At 45.6% G+C, this 14,828-nt stretch overlaps 1 protein-coding gene across 6 annotated transcripts in view; it reads left to right on the top strand.

Moving 5' to 3' along the window:
* RARB (retinoic acid receptor beta) overlaps positions 1 to 14,828 on the top strand; it is a 593,227-nt gene that overhangs the window by 408,435 nt on the left and 169,964 nt on the right. For 2 of the 6 annotated variants that reach the window (XM_070781541.1, XM_070781538.1), the window contains exon 1: positions 772 to 1,459. The exons of 2 other annotated variants lie outside the window; for them this stretch is intronic. In XM_070781541.1, coding sequence (XP_070637642.1) covers positions 1,303 to 1,459 — 157 coding nt within the window. In that variant the 5' untranslated portion in view covers positions 772 to 1,302. 2 more of the 6 variants (XM_070781543.1, XM_070781542.1) reach the window with 2 other exon arrangements.

The following is a 14,828-nucleotide window of genomic DNA, read 5'->3' as shown; positions in this document are numbered from 1 at the left end:
TCTTGATCACTGTGTTTTATGAAACCCTGCATATCTGCGTGATTTCGCGTGTTTGGGGCGGAAGGAACTCCTTCTCGACTCCTTCATATGCTGCCTGTAGACTCAGGATAATTTTTAAGAAATGAATCCAGAAAGCTGGAATTTTACTTCCGAGCCAATGCAGTCCCCTTCGGCCCGCAAGGAATAGAGAGAAAAAGACTATCAAATGGAAAGTTTCTGGACCCGGGCTTCCCCGAGGGGGCGGCTCCTCTCCGTGCTCCAGTTTAGGGCTTGCGGTGCTTTTGCAGGAGTGGAAAAACACTCACGTTACGAGGCGTTTACCAGACAGGCGCACCGAGGAATGTCAAGGCTGGGCCGGGGGCAGGCGAGGCGGGGGCGCGAAGCCAAGCGGAGCCCCCGACAGCCGGGGCGCAAAGGGCGGGAGCCGGCGGGCGGCGGGCCCGGAGCGGCGTCCCGGTTCCGGCGGCTGCTCGCGGCCCCGCGTGCTGCCGGTGTCTCCCGCTCCGCGCGCGCACCTCCCCGCGGCTCCGGCTCCGAGCGCTCCTCCCGGGGGCCCCGACCCCGCGCGCTCCCGGTGGCCGCCCGGGCCCCGCGCGCTCCTCCCGGCGCCCCCGGCCCCGGCCCCGCGCGCTCGGAGCGGAGGCGCGGGGCGGGAGGAGCGCGCGCCCGGGCCGCGGGCCGCCCGCGCGGCGGGGCTGCTGGGAGTGCTCGGCTCTGTGAGAATCCTGGGAGCTGGTGATGTCAGACTCGCTGGGTCATTTGAAGGTTAGCAGCCCGGGAAGGGTTCACCGAAAGTTCACTCGCATATATTAGGCAATTCAATCTTTCATTCTGTGTGACAGAAGTAGTAGGAAGTGAGCTGTTCAGAGGCAGGAGGGTCTATTCTTTGCCAAAGGGGGGACCAGAGTCCCCGCGCGAGCCGCCCGAGGACGCGGATGCCGAGGACGCGCGCGAGCCGGGCAGGGCTGGTCTGGGCACCGTCCGGGTAGGAGCCGCACCGCATTCCGAAGGCTTTTTGCAGGCGTCCGCTTGGAAGGAGAACTTGGGATCTTTCTGGGAACCCCCCGCCCCGGCTGGATTGGCCGAGCAAGCCTGGAAAATGGTAAATGATCATTTGGATCAATTACAGGCTTTTAGCTGGCTTGTCTGTCATAATTCATGATTCGAGGCTGGGAAAAAGACCAACAGCCTACGTGCCAAAAAGGGGGCAGAGTTTGATGGAGTTGGGTGGACTTTTCTATGCCATTTGCCTCCACACCTAGAGGATAAGCACTTTTGCAGACATTCGGTGCAGGGGAGATCATGTTTGACTGTATGGATGTCCTGTCAGTGAGTCCTGGGCGAATCCTGGATTTCTACACTGCGAGCCCGTCTTCCTGCATGCTCCAGGAGAAGGCTCTCAAAGCATGCTTCAGTGGATTGACCCAAACCGAATGGCAGCATCGGCACACTGCTCAATGTAGGTTTATTTTTTCCCTTCTTCTACCCAGAAAAAAAAAAAAAATGAATTGTCTCTCTTGCATGCAATAAAGACACTGGAAACAAACTGCACTGCTAGCCAGACAAAGGATTTAATGATTTAATGCTGAAAGGGTGTGCTATGCTGGTGTGCATATTGATTCCGTCTGCTGAAAATTTCCTGTTAGATGTTTTCTTCCCAAACAACCCCTCCAGACTCCTGCTCCTCTCCTTTCCAACCCTACCGTGCCTTGAAAATAGTTAAAAAAAAAAAATGTGCGAGGAGAGGGGAAAAGTAGAGGGTGACCACAGGACTTTGAAACATTCTTCAAGTGAGGCAGTTTGACACATTTGTACAGTTTTTACTAAGATGTATGCAGAGGGAAATTTCACTTTGTTGTTCTTTGGATTGACTGTGGCTATATATATATATATCCCCCCTTGCGTGTTTCAACAATCCAAAGTAATTAAAATATGACATCTTCCTCGCAAGGAATTTGGCCTAATTGAGGTGGCTGCTGCTCCTGAAGTTCACAAACCACCAGTTAAAGCTGCTGCCTCCAGTGTTTTCCTTGTGGAGGAAAGGCAATATTTCTTAGCATTGACCCTGCTGCCACCTTTCCAAGTCACTTTGTTGCTCTAAGAAGTTGCTGTTTTGCTAGAAAACCACTGGCAATGAACACCCCTTGGGCTGAGCCATCCATTATTTCCATATCTTGCAATTCAGCCGGGAACCTGGACGCTGGTTAAAGGAAGGGAAACATAAGTGGGGTAGCCCAGTTTTTTAAAAAAATATTGACTATTTGGTTATCTGATGCTGACGGGGTGCCGAGGCCCGCACTGGTCAACAGTAGCCTGGCTGCAGGCTTGAGAAATGAGCAGCAGTCCCAGAAAACCCCACCTTCGGGTGTCTGCAGTGGGAGCCTGCGGGATGCATTGCTGCCCTGACAGTGATTTAGATAAATGGCTCCGCTATCTATCAAAATGTTTTTAGTACTTTATTTGACAATTCATTGGAGCATTAGCCTGAAAATGACATTTTAAATCTTTGTTTTCAAAGAGGTCAAAGTTTAACTGAAGAAATTGAGTTTTCCTAATAACATGATGGCTTATCTAAAGAAAGGGAAGAAAAAGGAGAGGAAGAGAGGACAATGACAAGATTTAAACTGCCCTCTTCTGAAACTTTTTCTTAAGAATAAAGTCTTGCTTCCAGGGCCAGGAAATCAACAGGTTTCTAGCTGAAAAATCAATAACCATTTGATGCCAACAGTCTGGCTGTCTGACTTAATATTTCGTAGAGCCATAAACAGGGTAAAATAAATAAATATATATATATATATCTATATATCTTTTTCCGAAGGTGCCCTCAGTTAGCTGCTCTTGAAATGGCTTTACTTTCCTGGTTCCTGTTTTCTTTCTGAAGAGCTCAAAGAAATTGTTACAAAATAAATTTCCAACCTACTAAGGGATCTTTTAGATCCCTCTGTAGCAATTAAAACAGTATGAACAGTTTCATTTGGAATCTCAGGGAACTAGAGCTGTCTCAAACTTCTTCTTGTGAGAGAAAGTTTTAATGAAACGTTTTTTAAGGAAGGAAAAAAGAATGCTGGGATCCTGGCGTCAAGCTATTAGACCTAATAGACGTTTTACAAGTAGACATTCTTCCTTTTGTAATTAACCCTCCAAAAGTGCCTATTAAGTTGCAGGAGTTGGGGGAAAAGCTTTGTTTGTTCTTGAACAAGTTAAACAAGGGATTTGCCTTATCTGGGGAGAGCGAGTGGTGAATGTGCCATTCACGTAGGGGCAGCCGATAAGCAAGAAGTGTTGATAACAGCAAAGTTCAGCTAATCAAAGAAACTTGCCTTCAAAAAAGTAAATAAAGGCATCTGACAAAGGGATTTCAAAAATTTCAGTGTCTTTATTTTTGTAAGCAGGGCAATTAGTGCTTGCTGTGGTCAGTTTCACAAGGGTTTCAACCCCCCACCCCCCACTCCAGGTTACATGAATAGAATGTAAATATCACTTATGCCCCTGCAGAGTTGGAGGGCTTTTGATGGGTCAGTTTAGTTGTTCAAGTGATTGCATTTTTTAAGCATAAATAAAAGTTCTAACAAAGCTCTGCCATGCGGTGTTTGGCTCAGGGTGGCAAAGCCAGTTAGGGCTTTTGAAGTAAAAGCATATTAGGGCTCCGTTTGTGTAAGTACAAACAACAAAAAAACCCCACAACCTTTCCCATTTTACTTAATGACTGTTTTGACCAGAAGCAGATCTGTTTGTGCTCTTAACAGAGAGGAAGCAGTGGGCAAGAAGGGGAAAAAATAGTACGAAATTCTAACCCAAACTATTTTCTACTCTGAGATCCCTACTTTTTATTATTTTTTTTTTTATGGTGTGAGTGTGTGTCTGTGTGTGTGTGGTAATTGGAGTAAACCCTTTGAATGTAAACCATACCAGAGGCATTCCTTAAAAGGTGTTAGAATATTCTTTTTATTTTCCTTTTTAATTTTAAAGACGGAAAAGTGATATGCCAACCAGCTGTCGGTTGGAGTTCAGGCCTGTGAATTGCTTCTGAAAATTCAAAGTCAGGAGTAGCGAGTTACTGAGGGCATGTGGTATGAATAATACGATTTAAGACTGCCCCTGGAGGTGTTGGGAGTCACTAAGTTTCTATTCAGATGCCTCCTGGATTATCTTGGGTTTAGGCTGCTCCAGATGTTTTCAGCATTAATTGCTCAGTGGGCATAGGATAAATCCTAATATTTGTGGTCTAAATATAGCAGTTGCTTTCAGTGAAATCATGAGTGTGACAACTTCTTGGCCCCTTTCCCTGTCTTCTCCCTACTCAACACATCAAAAAACAAAGGAGAAAAAGATTTTTTTTTTTCCAACAAGGAGAAATCACCTGTTTTTAAAAACAACCTATCAATGTACAATGAAAGAAGGAAAGAAGTACCCTTCCCAAAGTTACCGGACCTGAATTTTTGGTATTAAACAGTATCTAAATCCTCTCCTAGTGAGATATAAATTGGGGTCAAAGTGGCAAAATCAAAGATACCCTCTGAAAGAGAGACTAAATAAAGCCTGACAGCCACCGTATGAATTGAATGGGGTTTTGAATAAATATTTCGGTGAAAAGGCTTAATTGTTTTTCTAAAGTAGGACATAATTTTCTGCTTCTCTGCCACATGACAGTGGTTACCAACACCATCAGAAAAAAGAGAAGAAAAGGGAATTCTGCTTACATCTCAGAGAGTGCAGGTTAGGTCTGTTTGAAAGCAACTGGAAGACTCACTAAGTTTTCCTTCCCCGTAGGAAGAAAGCAACACTAAAATTTTGTCAGTATCCAGATAAGTCGGTACTTCTGGTAGGGAGGCACTGATGTGCAACTTGGGGAGAAAAATGAATAAGTAAATGTTATTACCAGAAAAGGGGAGATTCTAAAAAGTAGGTGGGAATGCCAGAAGTAGACGTGCGCGTCCCTTAAACCTGGGCTGTGGAATGGATGGGAAAACGCCAGGCAGCATTGGATTTCGCAGCCCAAATGCGAAGCCCTCACACCCACACAGGCCTTCCTGTTTTTTGTTTTTTTTCTTAGTAGATAAATGATCAGAATGGCAATTTCTGATAGGTTAGGTGACCTGAATCAGAAGTTTTTCTCCTCATTTTTGAGGCCTGACTCTGACCATGTATAACCAGTCAGTATCATCATGAACTTTGCTTTAAAGCAGAAAAGAAAGTTCTTCTGGATATCAGGTTCTTATAATTTCCCTTCAACATGTTAAGCCCCTGAGATGGCTAAGTAGGAACGAGAATCTTAACTGTTTTCTCCTTTGTACATTCTTGTGGAATGTAATCAATAGCTGATCTCAGAAGAGAAGTACATTGTAGATGAAGATTATAAATTCTGCACTCAAGGAGTTTATAATCTTTAAAATGAAAACAGTTTTTTAAAGGCTGGAGATTTTTTAAACTAAGAAATTACTGAGAGGAAGATGAAGATGTAAAAGCACATTGCAAAACAGAAAACGCTTCGAGTCCAATAGGATTTATGAAATAGTAAATTCAGTGTTCATTTTAGGGCATCTTAAAAAGAATCTTCCATAGGGTTTGAGTTACGTATAAGTGCCAATAAATTTATTCATTAATGACAGTTTTATACTTTAAATGTTCTCATATAAATTCAGTTAACTATCAATTAAATAGGTTATTTCAGGAATGCGAGTTTTTTTGATGAAAGTTAATCAGAAAAATCTTGGCTGAAAATCTTTCTAAAAGATATTAGTGTGGAATCTTGCCTTTCAAATTACAGGGTAGTTATGGCTATCATACATCTCAGCTTTTCTAGGATAAGCCACTTTCAAATACGCTTGCCACAATTCCCACAGAAGTCACAGAACTATGCCAGATATTCCAGCATTACGACATCTCCCCACACTGCCCCTTGAACCCAGGAGCGGCACAGAAAGCCTTTGTTTGGATCCTATGGTCAGTGTAACTGCAGCTTTCACTCACAGCTTAATTTCTCCATTATAACGGCAGATCGCCCGTGCTTCTGGGTCGTTCTGAACATGAGTTCCTTCTGTGGCAAAGCATAGATCTGTAACTAGAAGGCGTCCCTTGCAATATGGATTTAAGTACTATGACCGAGGTTCTGATGCCTCGTGTGTGTGTGCGTGCCTGCGTGTGTGTATTGGGAGTGCTGGAGAAGTGGAATCGCACGCTAAATCCCTGTGTACAAAGCTGTAACAGTTCTTAGCCAGCTTCTTCTTAAAAAGTTGACGTTGGAGGCGGTGGAGAGAGGAGAGTTAACTCCGGTTTCAGATTTATCAGCATCCTGTCTGTAAGTGGCTTGGCCTAAGCACCTCTTGTTAAATAGGAGATGAGATAGCCTGCCCATCTGTAAGATCTAATAACAGCCTCATCACTCAGTATGTTGCCCTGGACGCTCCTCTTTTCCTTCCTGCCTCCTTCCTTCATCATTAAGAAGCATGATTCCCACCCCATCCCAACCTGTTCTAATGAATAAAAAATAAAAGTTGCCAAAAGTTCTCTCCACCCAGGCAGCAGTAGAGTATGCGTCTGCAGGTATGGTATTCTGTTATCTGTCTGGAGCTCCCAGAGCTGCTTAGGTGGGAATTCCAGCAGGCAATGGAACCGCTGACTTGCTTTTTCTCTGGCCTGGCGGGGTGGGGAGCCGGGAGGGGGGGCCTTTCAGTAAGATAAGACTCCTGGTCCCCAGCACGATAAGGCGGGATAACAGGAACTGACGTCAGGAGGTGACCCCGCCCTGAGGAGCGTTTCCTCTGTCGGGGCACAGGCTCCCGGGCTGATGGAGTGAAGCAGGGCCAGCTTGGCGGGGCGGGAAGCTAATTGAACAGGGCTGATCCTGGGTGACAGTGTCCCTCCTTCCCCAAAGGAGGTTTCTCTGAACAGAACAAAGAATAGCTTGCTGGGGAGGGGGTTTAATAAGAGCAGACTCTGCGATTATAATCTCAGTTTTAGGTTGTCATGTACTGGATATTTGTTTCCCAGCTGTGAACAGTCTCCCTCTGATGTCTCCTAAGACGGTCTATCCAGCAGGCACCAAATATTATCCCCCGTGAATCCTGCCAACTCCCCACGTAGAACCAAATGGGCGGGAATTCACATTGTCAGAGTTAATCCCTGGGACTCCTGTTTACTTTTCTAAACTCCAAGTTCCCACCCCCATCAGCAGCATCTGACGGCAGGTTAAAGCCCTGACACCACCTGGCAGTTTGTCCTTTCCTCTTTCCTTCGTCCTTTTCTCCTAAACTCGATTTAAGAAAAGAAAAAAAATTTTTTTCCTTTTTTTTTTTTTTTTTTTTTTACTGTTTTTTGCCTTTATTAGTGTCTGCAGTTTGAAGTTCGGAGAAGGTCCAATTCTAATGAAAGGATCCTATTTGATTTTTTCAAGTTCATGCCATCATAGTCCACTGTTAAAGATTATGCTCTCTCTTTTTTTTTTTTAGGTTTTAGTATTGAATAAGGAGTTATTCTCCTAATTTGACTCAGATATAGTGAAATGTTTTTGTTGTGGTTGTTGATATTGATCAGTTAATATTGGTCACAGATTAAATGTTATCAAAAAATAGCTAAATTTGGAATACTGTGGTAGAAATGATGCAGATAAGACCAGATAAGATGAGTGCATCAGCTAACTGGAAAATGAAGATTTGAATCACATTTATCCTAATACTTCTCTAATTTTCAGAGCAAATGAAGACTTGGGTAATAAATCCCTTGTCTCAAAAATGTTAAAGCTTTTGGGGCTACAGTACCTTTGTCTTGTCATTTAAGTTCGTGATTACAAAAAGGCTGTTTCAGCTTCAAAAGATTTGTTAGGGTCTGGCCTATTGGAAAGCTTGGGGGTATAATTAACTAAAATGGAGATGGAGGCAAGCGAAATTTAGTTCCTGATGTTTTAATTTAGCTCAGTACTGCCATGTGTTATTGAAGAGAATTCTTAAAGGCAAACATAATTATTTCATTATGGTCCTCAGAATGCTTTCATTGGCTTTAATGACAAGAAGCTGTATAAAAAGGCATACATTTTAATTAGTCCTTCTTATATTTACATCAGATAAATAACAAATAATTGATGAAAAACAAGTCTTTGGGATGGATGATTTCACATAGTGTGCTGGTTACAGTTTAACGATGAAACATTTCTCTGTTGCTTTGCATTTTAATTATCCAGACATTATAGTAGTGGGGCCGTGGAGCTAAAATACCATTGTTGACATTTTATTAAAAAAAAAAATCATGATTAATGCCTGTGAATCAGAAGCGGGAAAAGGTAGCTAGAAGCATCTCTCGGAGGAAGTATATTCCAGTCCCATTAATGTTACTATGTTTGTTAGTGCTCATTTTGATCACTTTTATCTTTTACGCTTCATCCTTTGGGATTAAGACTGTCAGAGGTCTCACCTGCGTTTTTATGATCACATCTCCTAAATCCAGTGCTCTCTTGCTTGCTGCCTGTGCTGAAGACTTGGCTGGATGTACCTTGCCAAGTGTGGACTGGAAATCCAGAGAGCCGCCTTCCAAGGGACAGGCCCATTTTACCTCTGATCTTCTAGGAAAACCCATTTCCCATGATCCATCCGTTTTGGTGTACAGAACACTAATTGTTATTATTGATTTTAAATTCCGTGACCATTACAAGTAACCCAGATGACTGGCAGATAAAGGGTAATAATCCATGGAGTTCTGGAACTGGTTCATGTTTGTCTGGGGTACTTTATGTGATCAATATTAACTGCCCCATTGAAACTAACTGCTGTATCAAATAACAGTCAATCAAATGAATGTGCTTAGAGATTATTTATTGAAAGCTCTAATTGTTCACTGGGGCCCTGCTTATAAGAGGGAACAATAGGAAGCGGAGACGCGGCGAGCGGGTTTGGATGTGCTGGGAAAGCTGGAGGATGCAAAACTCGTCTTCTGCTGCGTGGGCCAGGGGTTTCTAAAGGCCCAGGTTGTAAATAGCCTCCCAGGAGTTCCGCTGCCACCTGTGCGTGGGGAATGCTCTGGAGAGGTGGGCGGAGTGACTTCCTGGCTCTCAGCCCTGGGGCTGTGGGGTCCTCACTCCGAGAATTTCACGGCAGCCTCTCCGCCTGCCCGGCACATACATAACTCCGTGAGCATCTCTCCACCTGCGGTCCCTGTGCTGCGCCTGGCCTGAGGGATAGCCCGTCTGGACACAGGATCAATTTCTATAGCCACGAAATGGGACATTGCAGGATTTGTAGCAAGATTAGAGATAACGTCAAGGAGGCTTCTGCCCTGCCCTGAAGACACACGGAGGTCCCTGAGTCGTCCTCCTCTGCTTTCAGCGCGAGGCTGTGACTCACCTGCCTTCACCAACAGCCATGGTGTCAGCCAAGCTGGTATCTGTTTCCTGCGTGAGATGGTTCCTCTGTCTGTGGCCCATTGCCGAGGGGACAGTACTTGCCATGTCAGTGGGACAGCGCTGCGGTCTTGATGCAGTGGCATCTATTCACCAAGCCCCGGGACTGAGTGCAGACAGTTGACTTTTACCCCTGAGCATGGTCACCCTCGAAGCTGACACTGTACACTTCACCCAGGGCTCTGTCATTCAGGGATGGGTTAGATCTTGCAAAGGCCTGTTCAACAAACAGCTCTTGGGTGTCTGCCATATGCCAGGCTCCCCCCGACATGTCCCGGTGGCAGGGGAGGGACCCCCAAGGTGAAGTCCACGCCTCCCTTGCTCTTTGGACTCTGCACGTAAGGGAGAGACTTGTGTACACACGCCACGGTGACACGGCCCCGCAGTGACACAAACACAGGATCTCCTTGGGGCTTTGGAAGTGGGTTTGATTACAGACGGAACTAAACCCACTGAGAACCAGAGCTCGTGCCTAAGGAGAGGATCACACAGGTTACACATTTTTGTCACAAGAGGCAGGCAAGAGGTTTTTCTGGGTGTAGCCACCGTAGGTACGTTCTAACTGCAGTTTACAAAGCAGGGTTTTAAACTCCGCGATGGAATAAGGGCATACCTTCTGAACCTGCTTCTTGAAGACTCACAGGATGTTTCTGGAGTGTTTGTTAAATAATGTTTTTAGGGGGTTGGGTCTGATTAGATATATTTTTTTAATCACTTCTTTCTAAAAAAGTTTTCTTGGACGGTAGTTGATTCACCGGGCTGTGATAGCTTCAGGTGTACGGAAAATCAGGTGTACAGTGAATCAGCTACACGTATGCATGTATCCATTCCTTTCCAAACTCTCTTTCCCATAAAGGTTGTTACAGAATATTGAGTAGAGTTCCCTGTGCCCTACAGTGGGTCCTTGTTGATTATCTATTTCATCTATAATAGCGTGTGTTTGTTAATCCCAAACTCCTAATTTATTGAGTTTATCCCCTCCCCAGTTTCCCCTTTGGTAACCCTAAGTCTTGTGTTTGAAATCTGTGAATCTGTTTTGTAAATAAGTTCATTTACGTCATTTAAAAAAATCAGATTCCACATATAAGTAATAGCATATGATATGTGTCTTTCTCTGACTTTCTTCAGTCGGTATGGTAATTTCTGGGACCATGCATGTTGCTGCAGATGGCATCGTTTCGCTCTTTTTTATGGCTGAGACGATTCCGTTGTGTATACGGACCACATCTTCTTTATCCATGCATCTGTCGACGGACGTTCAGGCTGTTTCCACATGTGGGCTATTGTGTCACTTTTTATTTATGATTGTTTTTGAGACTTTCTTGCTGTATAACAAAGTGCCCCCCCCCAAACTTAGTGATCTAACAGATATTACCTCAATATTTTGTGGATGGACGGGGCTCAGCCGGGCAGATCTTCTGCTCCAGGTGATGTCCGCTGAGGCTGCACCCCGCAGGGCTAACATGGGCTGGGTGCCCGGGGCCAGCAGTGGACGCTGGCTGTCGGCAATAACCCGAGAGGGGGGCCTAGAAGCTCCTGGGCCTCGGAAAGGCTGGAGCAAAGCTGGCACGTGGTCCCTGGGACTGCCTGCTGGTAGGGGAGCAGCTTGGCCCAGCCCGGCTCCCGTGCGGCCACCTCTCCATGGGGGAGTCCGAGAGCACGCCACCGTATTTAATCTATACTGCGGTCGTCACATCGTGCCCTAGAACCCGAGAGAACTTGAGGAGCTGCGGTAGGTTCTTGGTTCCTTCTTTAGGCTGGTTAAACACTTGACGAGACCCTCCTCTAACCATGGTCCCTACGTTATTATCACAGACAGTCTTGTGAGGCAGGGATGATTTGCCTCTTTTCACAGAAAGGAAAATTGAGGCTCAGAGAAAGTGAGTTTGATAGCAGTGTGACAGCGGAGTGAGGAGTTCCTGCAGAATGTTTGTGCCCTAATAACACCACGTGTGGCCCACGGCGTGCTTTGGTTTTGGAGAAAGGTGGGAGAGAGGTGAAGGACTGGACCACAGAATTTCCTCTGATTCCATCATTTCTCTCATAAAAGACACAGCCTGTTAAACTGTGCAAGAAGCTAGGATGATGTTTGCTCCGTTATCCTTCTGTCTTCCATCCTGTCTGTTGTCGGAGTCTGCACTGACCTGGTCCCTCTGTGGCTCACCGGAGCCTGAGTCAGGACTGAGGCTTTGAAAGGAGGTGAGAGATGAGAAAGAAGATTTTCTTGTTCTTCTAGCTTGCTCAGAGCCCTCGTCTGGAGATGAACACCAGCAGTGGTACCTCTTAAACAGCACTCCTGTATCTTCCATTACTGAAAAGAAAAGAAAAACTTCTAGGAAATGCTGAAAAACTTATATTTTGGTCTTTGCCACCTACTTTCAGTATCTGCTTGTCTTTAGGGTCCCAAACCTATGGAAGCTAAATCTCCAATACTTTGGCCACCTGATGTGAAGAACTGACAGTTTGGAAACGACCCTGATGCTGGGAAAGATTAAGGGCAGGAGGAGAAGGGGGTGACAGAGGATGAAATGATTGGATGGCATCTTCCACTCAATGGACATGAGTTTGAGCAAACTCTGGGAGATAGAGAAGGACAGGGAGGCCTGGCGTGCTGTAGTCCATGGGGTTACAAAAAGTCAGACATGACTTAGCAAAACAGCAACAACAAACCTATGAAAATTGTGACTATTTAATGAAGTTTACATTAATCATCCCTATGGCGGTTTGCCTCACATAATGCCCTTATTTCTGTGGTTGCAAATAGTTCACTCTTCATATCCGCAGGTTCCACATTGACTGATTGGGCCAATCTCAGATGGAAAATATTCAGGACACAAAATTCCAGAAAGTTCCAAAAAGCAAAACTTGATTTTGCTGCACAGCTGGCAACTATTTGCACAGTATTTACATCATGTTTGTAACTATATGCTTTGTGCTTATGCTGTATTAGGCACTATAAGTAGAGATGATTTAAAGTACACAGAGGATGTGGATGTTGTATGCAAATTTGATTCCATTTTCTATAAGGGACTTGAACATCCACAGAGTTTGGTGTCCACAGGGATCCTGGAACCAGGGTCCCACAGATATGAAGGAGTGGCTGTATGTTTCAAGTGCAATATATTGTTCTGATTGGGGATTTTTATATACCGTGTTCTACCTGTTTCTTTTGTTTGAAATCTAATTGTTGAATTACAGATTTTGAGGAGGCAGACGGGTGAGTTGACGTGACTATCCGTGGGTCATGTAGGGCATTGTGGGTAGATGCTGCCTGCATTCTGTGTGGCCCCCGTGGTGCAGTGAAGCTGGGCACTCTTCCTGCACGGCTTCCGCCGTCGCCTCGATCGTTTTCGTCTGCTCAATGGATCCATGACGCTTACCTCGCAAACTCTGTCATTGTTGTTTAGTCCTCAGCCGTGCCCAGCTCTTTTTTTCAGCCCTAAGGACTGTAACCCACCAGGCTTCTCTGTCCCTGGGATTTCCCAGGCAAGAGTATTGGAGTGGGTTCCCCTTTCCTTCTCCAGGGGATCTTCCTGACCCGAGGATTGAACCCGGGTCTCCTGCACTGGCAGGCAGATGCTTTACCAATGAGCCACCTGGATTGTGTCCCCTTAGCAACCTGGGAAGTCTTTGAGGTCAGATATGGTGTTCTTTACCTCTGTCTTCCCAGTACCATCGCAGGCTGTCAGCACAGCTAGCGTGGTGCCTGATCAGCACTCAGTTAACCATGGTTACGTCAGCGGATATAGGTGTTCAGGCACATCACCCCTTAAGGTCCCAGTTACCTGGTCTCTCCGGTAGGATTTTTTGCGAGGATTGGAGCCATCTGTAATTCTGTTTCTGACACAGAGATGACTGGCCACGTGAGGCTGTTGAGCACCTGAAATGTGGCCAGTGTGTCTGAGGAACTGAATTTTTTATTGTATTTAATTTTAGTTAAATTAACTTTCAGTAGCCACATGTGGCTAGTGGCTGCTGCATTGAATGGCACAGCCCTATAAACTCAGCTATTAATATTTTTTCAATATTTGTACTTTTCTTTATTTCCCTTTTCCTTCAGCCTTGATTCACCTCTTCTATTGCTGTTCAAATAGCTCCAATTATCTCTTTATGTAGCCCGTAAATAGACTGCAGGAGAATGTAAACAGAATACTGGAGGGCTGTGATTTCAGTCAGTGTTCAACTTGTTTTCCTTCTGGGTGGCACTGTTTTTCCTGGGGCTTGCCAAAGACTTAGCGCTTATTTTGCTAATGCACACTTTGCACAGCTCAACCAAGACTTGCCCAGAATCCCTGTGGACTGGGCTTGAGTGCTGCTCCTTGCGGCAGTCTTGCCGAGGGAGAGGACGAGTTCTAATCTAGTCTAGCTCTGCACGCCGGCGTGGGTTCCAAACGGACACCGTCTCTTCCAGCCTTTTCCAGCCGGTTTTAACTCTGCTTAAGCATGTTGAACTGCAGAGAGGCAGAGAGGAATAGTGGACTGTGCTCTGCCCTGTGGAAGCCTCGGTGTGTGTTCTAGACAGCGCGTGCTCTCTCTCAGGAGCGCCTCCTGCACGCGTCTGCGCTGCTCAGTAACCCGGTGCTGGGCGCACAGGACGTCCTTGGAAGGTGTCTGAATACGGTTCAGGGAAGACGAACTGGAAACTCAGAACGTCTCAGGTGGCCTCTGCTTTCGTTTATTTGTATATTTGAGGGTTGAAGCAAACTTGAGGGGGTGTCTAGAACTTGGGAGAGCCACGTTGGCCGTGATGGCAAGCCCTCATAAACACGTCAGCTGGAAAACTGGCCTGCAAATATGAGAGTGGGGTGTCTCTGTGGGCTTCTGGCACTCACTCTGCTGTCTCTGGAACCGAATTTCTGATCGTCCTTCCCGTTCACCTTGCCAGTCCTGCCTCCCTTCCTTTTTCTGTTCATCCCTAGAAAGGGGGTGAAGAAATTAAATAGAAGACCAAGTCAACCATCAAGAAAAGCTGTTTAAAATTTTTCTTTTATTGAAATATAGTTGATTTACACAGTTGGATTAATTTCTGCTGTACAGCAGAGTGACGTGTGTGTGTGGTTGCTCAGTCATGTCTGACTCTTTGGGACCCCATGAACTGTAGCCCACCAGGCTCCTCTGTCCATGGGATTCTCCAGGCAAGCCTACTGGAGTGGGCTGCCATTTCCTTCTCCAGGAGATCTTCTTGACCCAGGGATCAAACCTGGGTCTCCTGAATCTACCTGCATTGGCAGGTGGATTCTTTACCACTGTGCCGGCTGGGAAGCCGTGTGTGTGTGTGTGTGTGTGTGTGTGTGTGTGTGTATCTTTTTCCTATTCTCTTCCTTTACGGTATCACAGGATATTGGATGCAGTTCCCTGTACTAAACAGTGGGTCCTTGCTTTTTAATCCGTTCTATTAATATATACAGTGGTTTGCATCTGCTAATTCCAAACTCCCAAT

This window comes from Bos indicus, chromosome 27 (assembly GCF_029378745.1).
Source record: "Bos indicus isolate NIAB-ARS_2022 breed Sahiwal x Tharparkar chromosome 27, NIAB-ARS_B.indTharparkar_mat_pri_1.0, whole genome shotgun sequence".
Lineage (NCBI taxonomy): Eukaryota > Metazoa > Chordata > Mammalia > Artiodactyla > Bovidae > Bos > Bos indicus.
The sequence above is the reverse complement of the archived record's forward strand: the minus strand, read 5'-3'. Positions and strand labels throughout refer to the sequence as shown.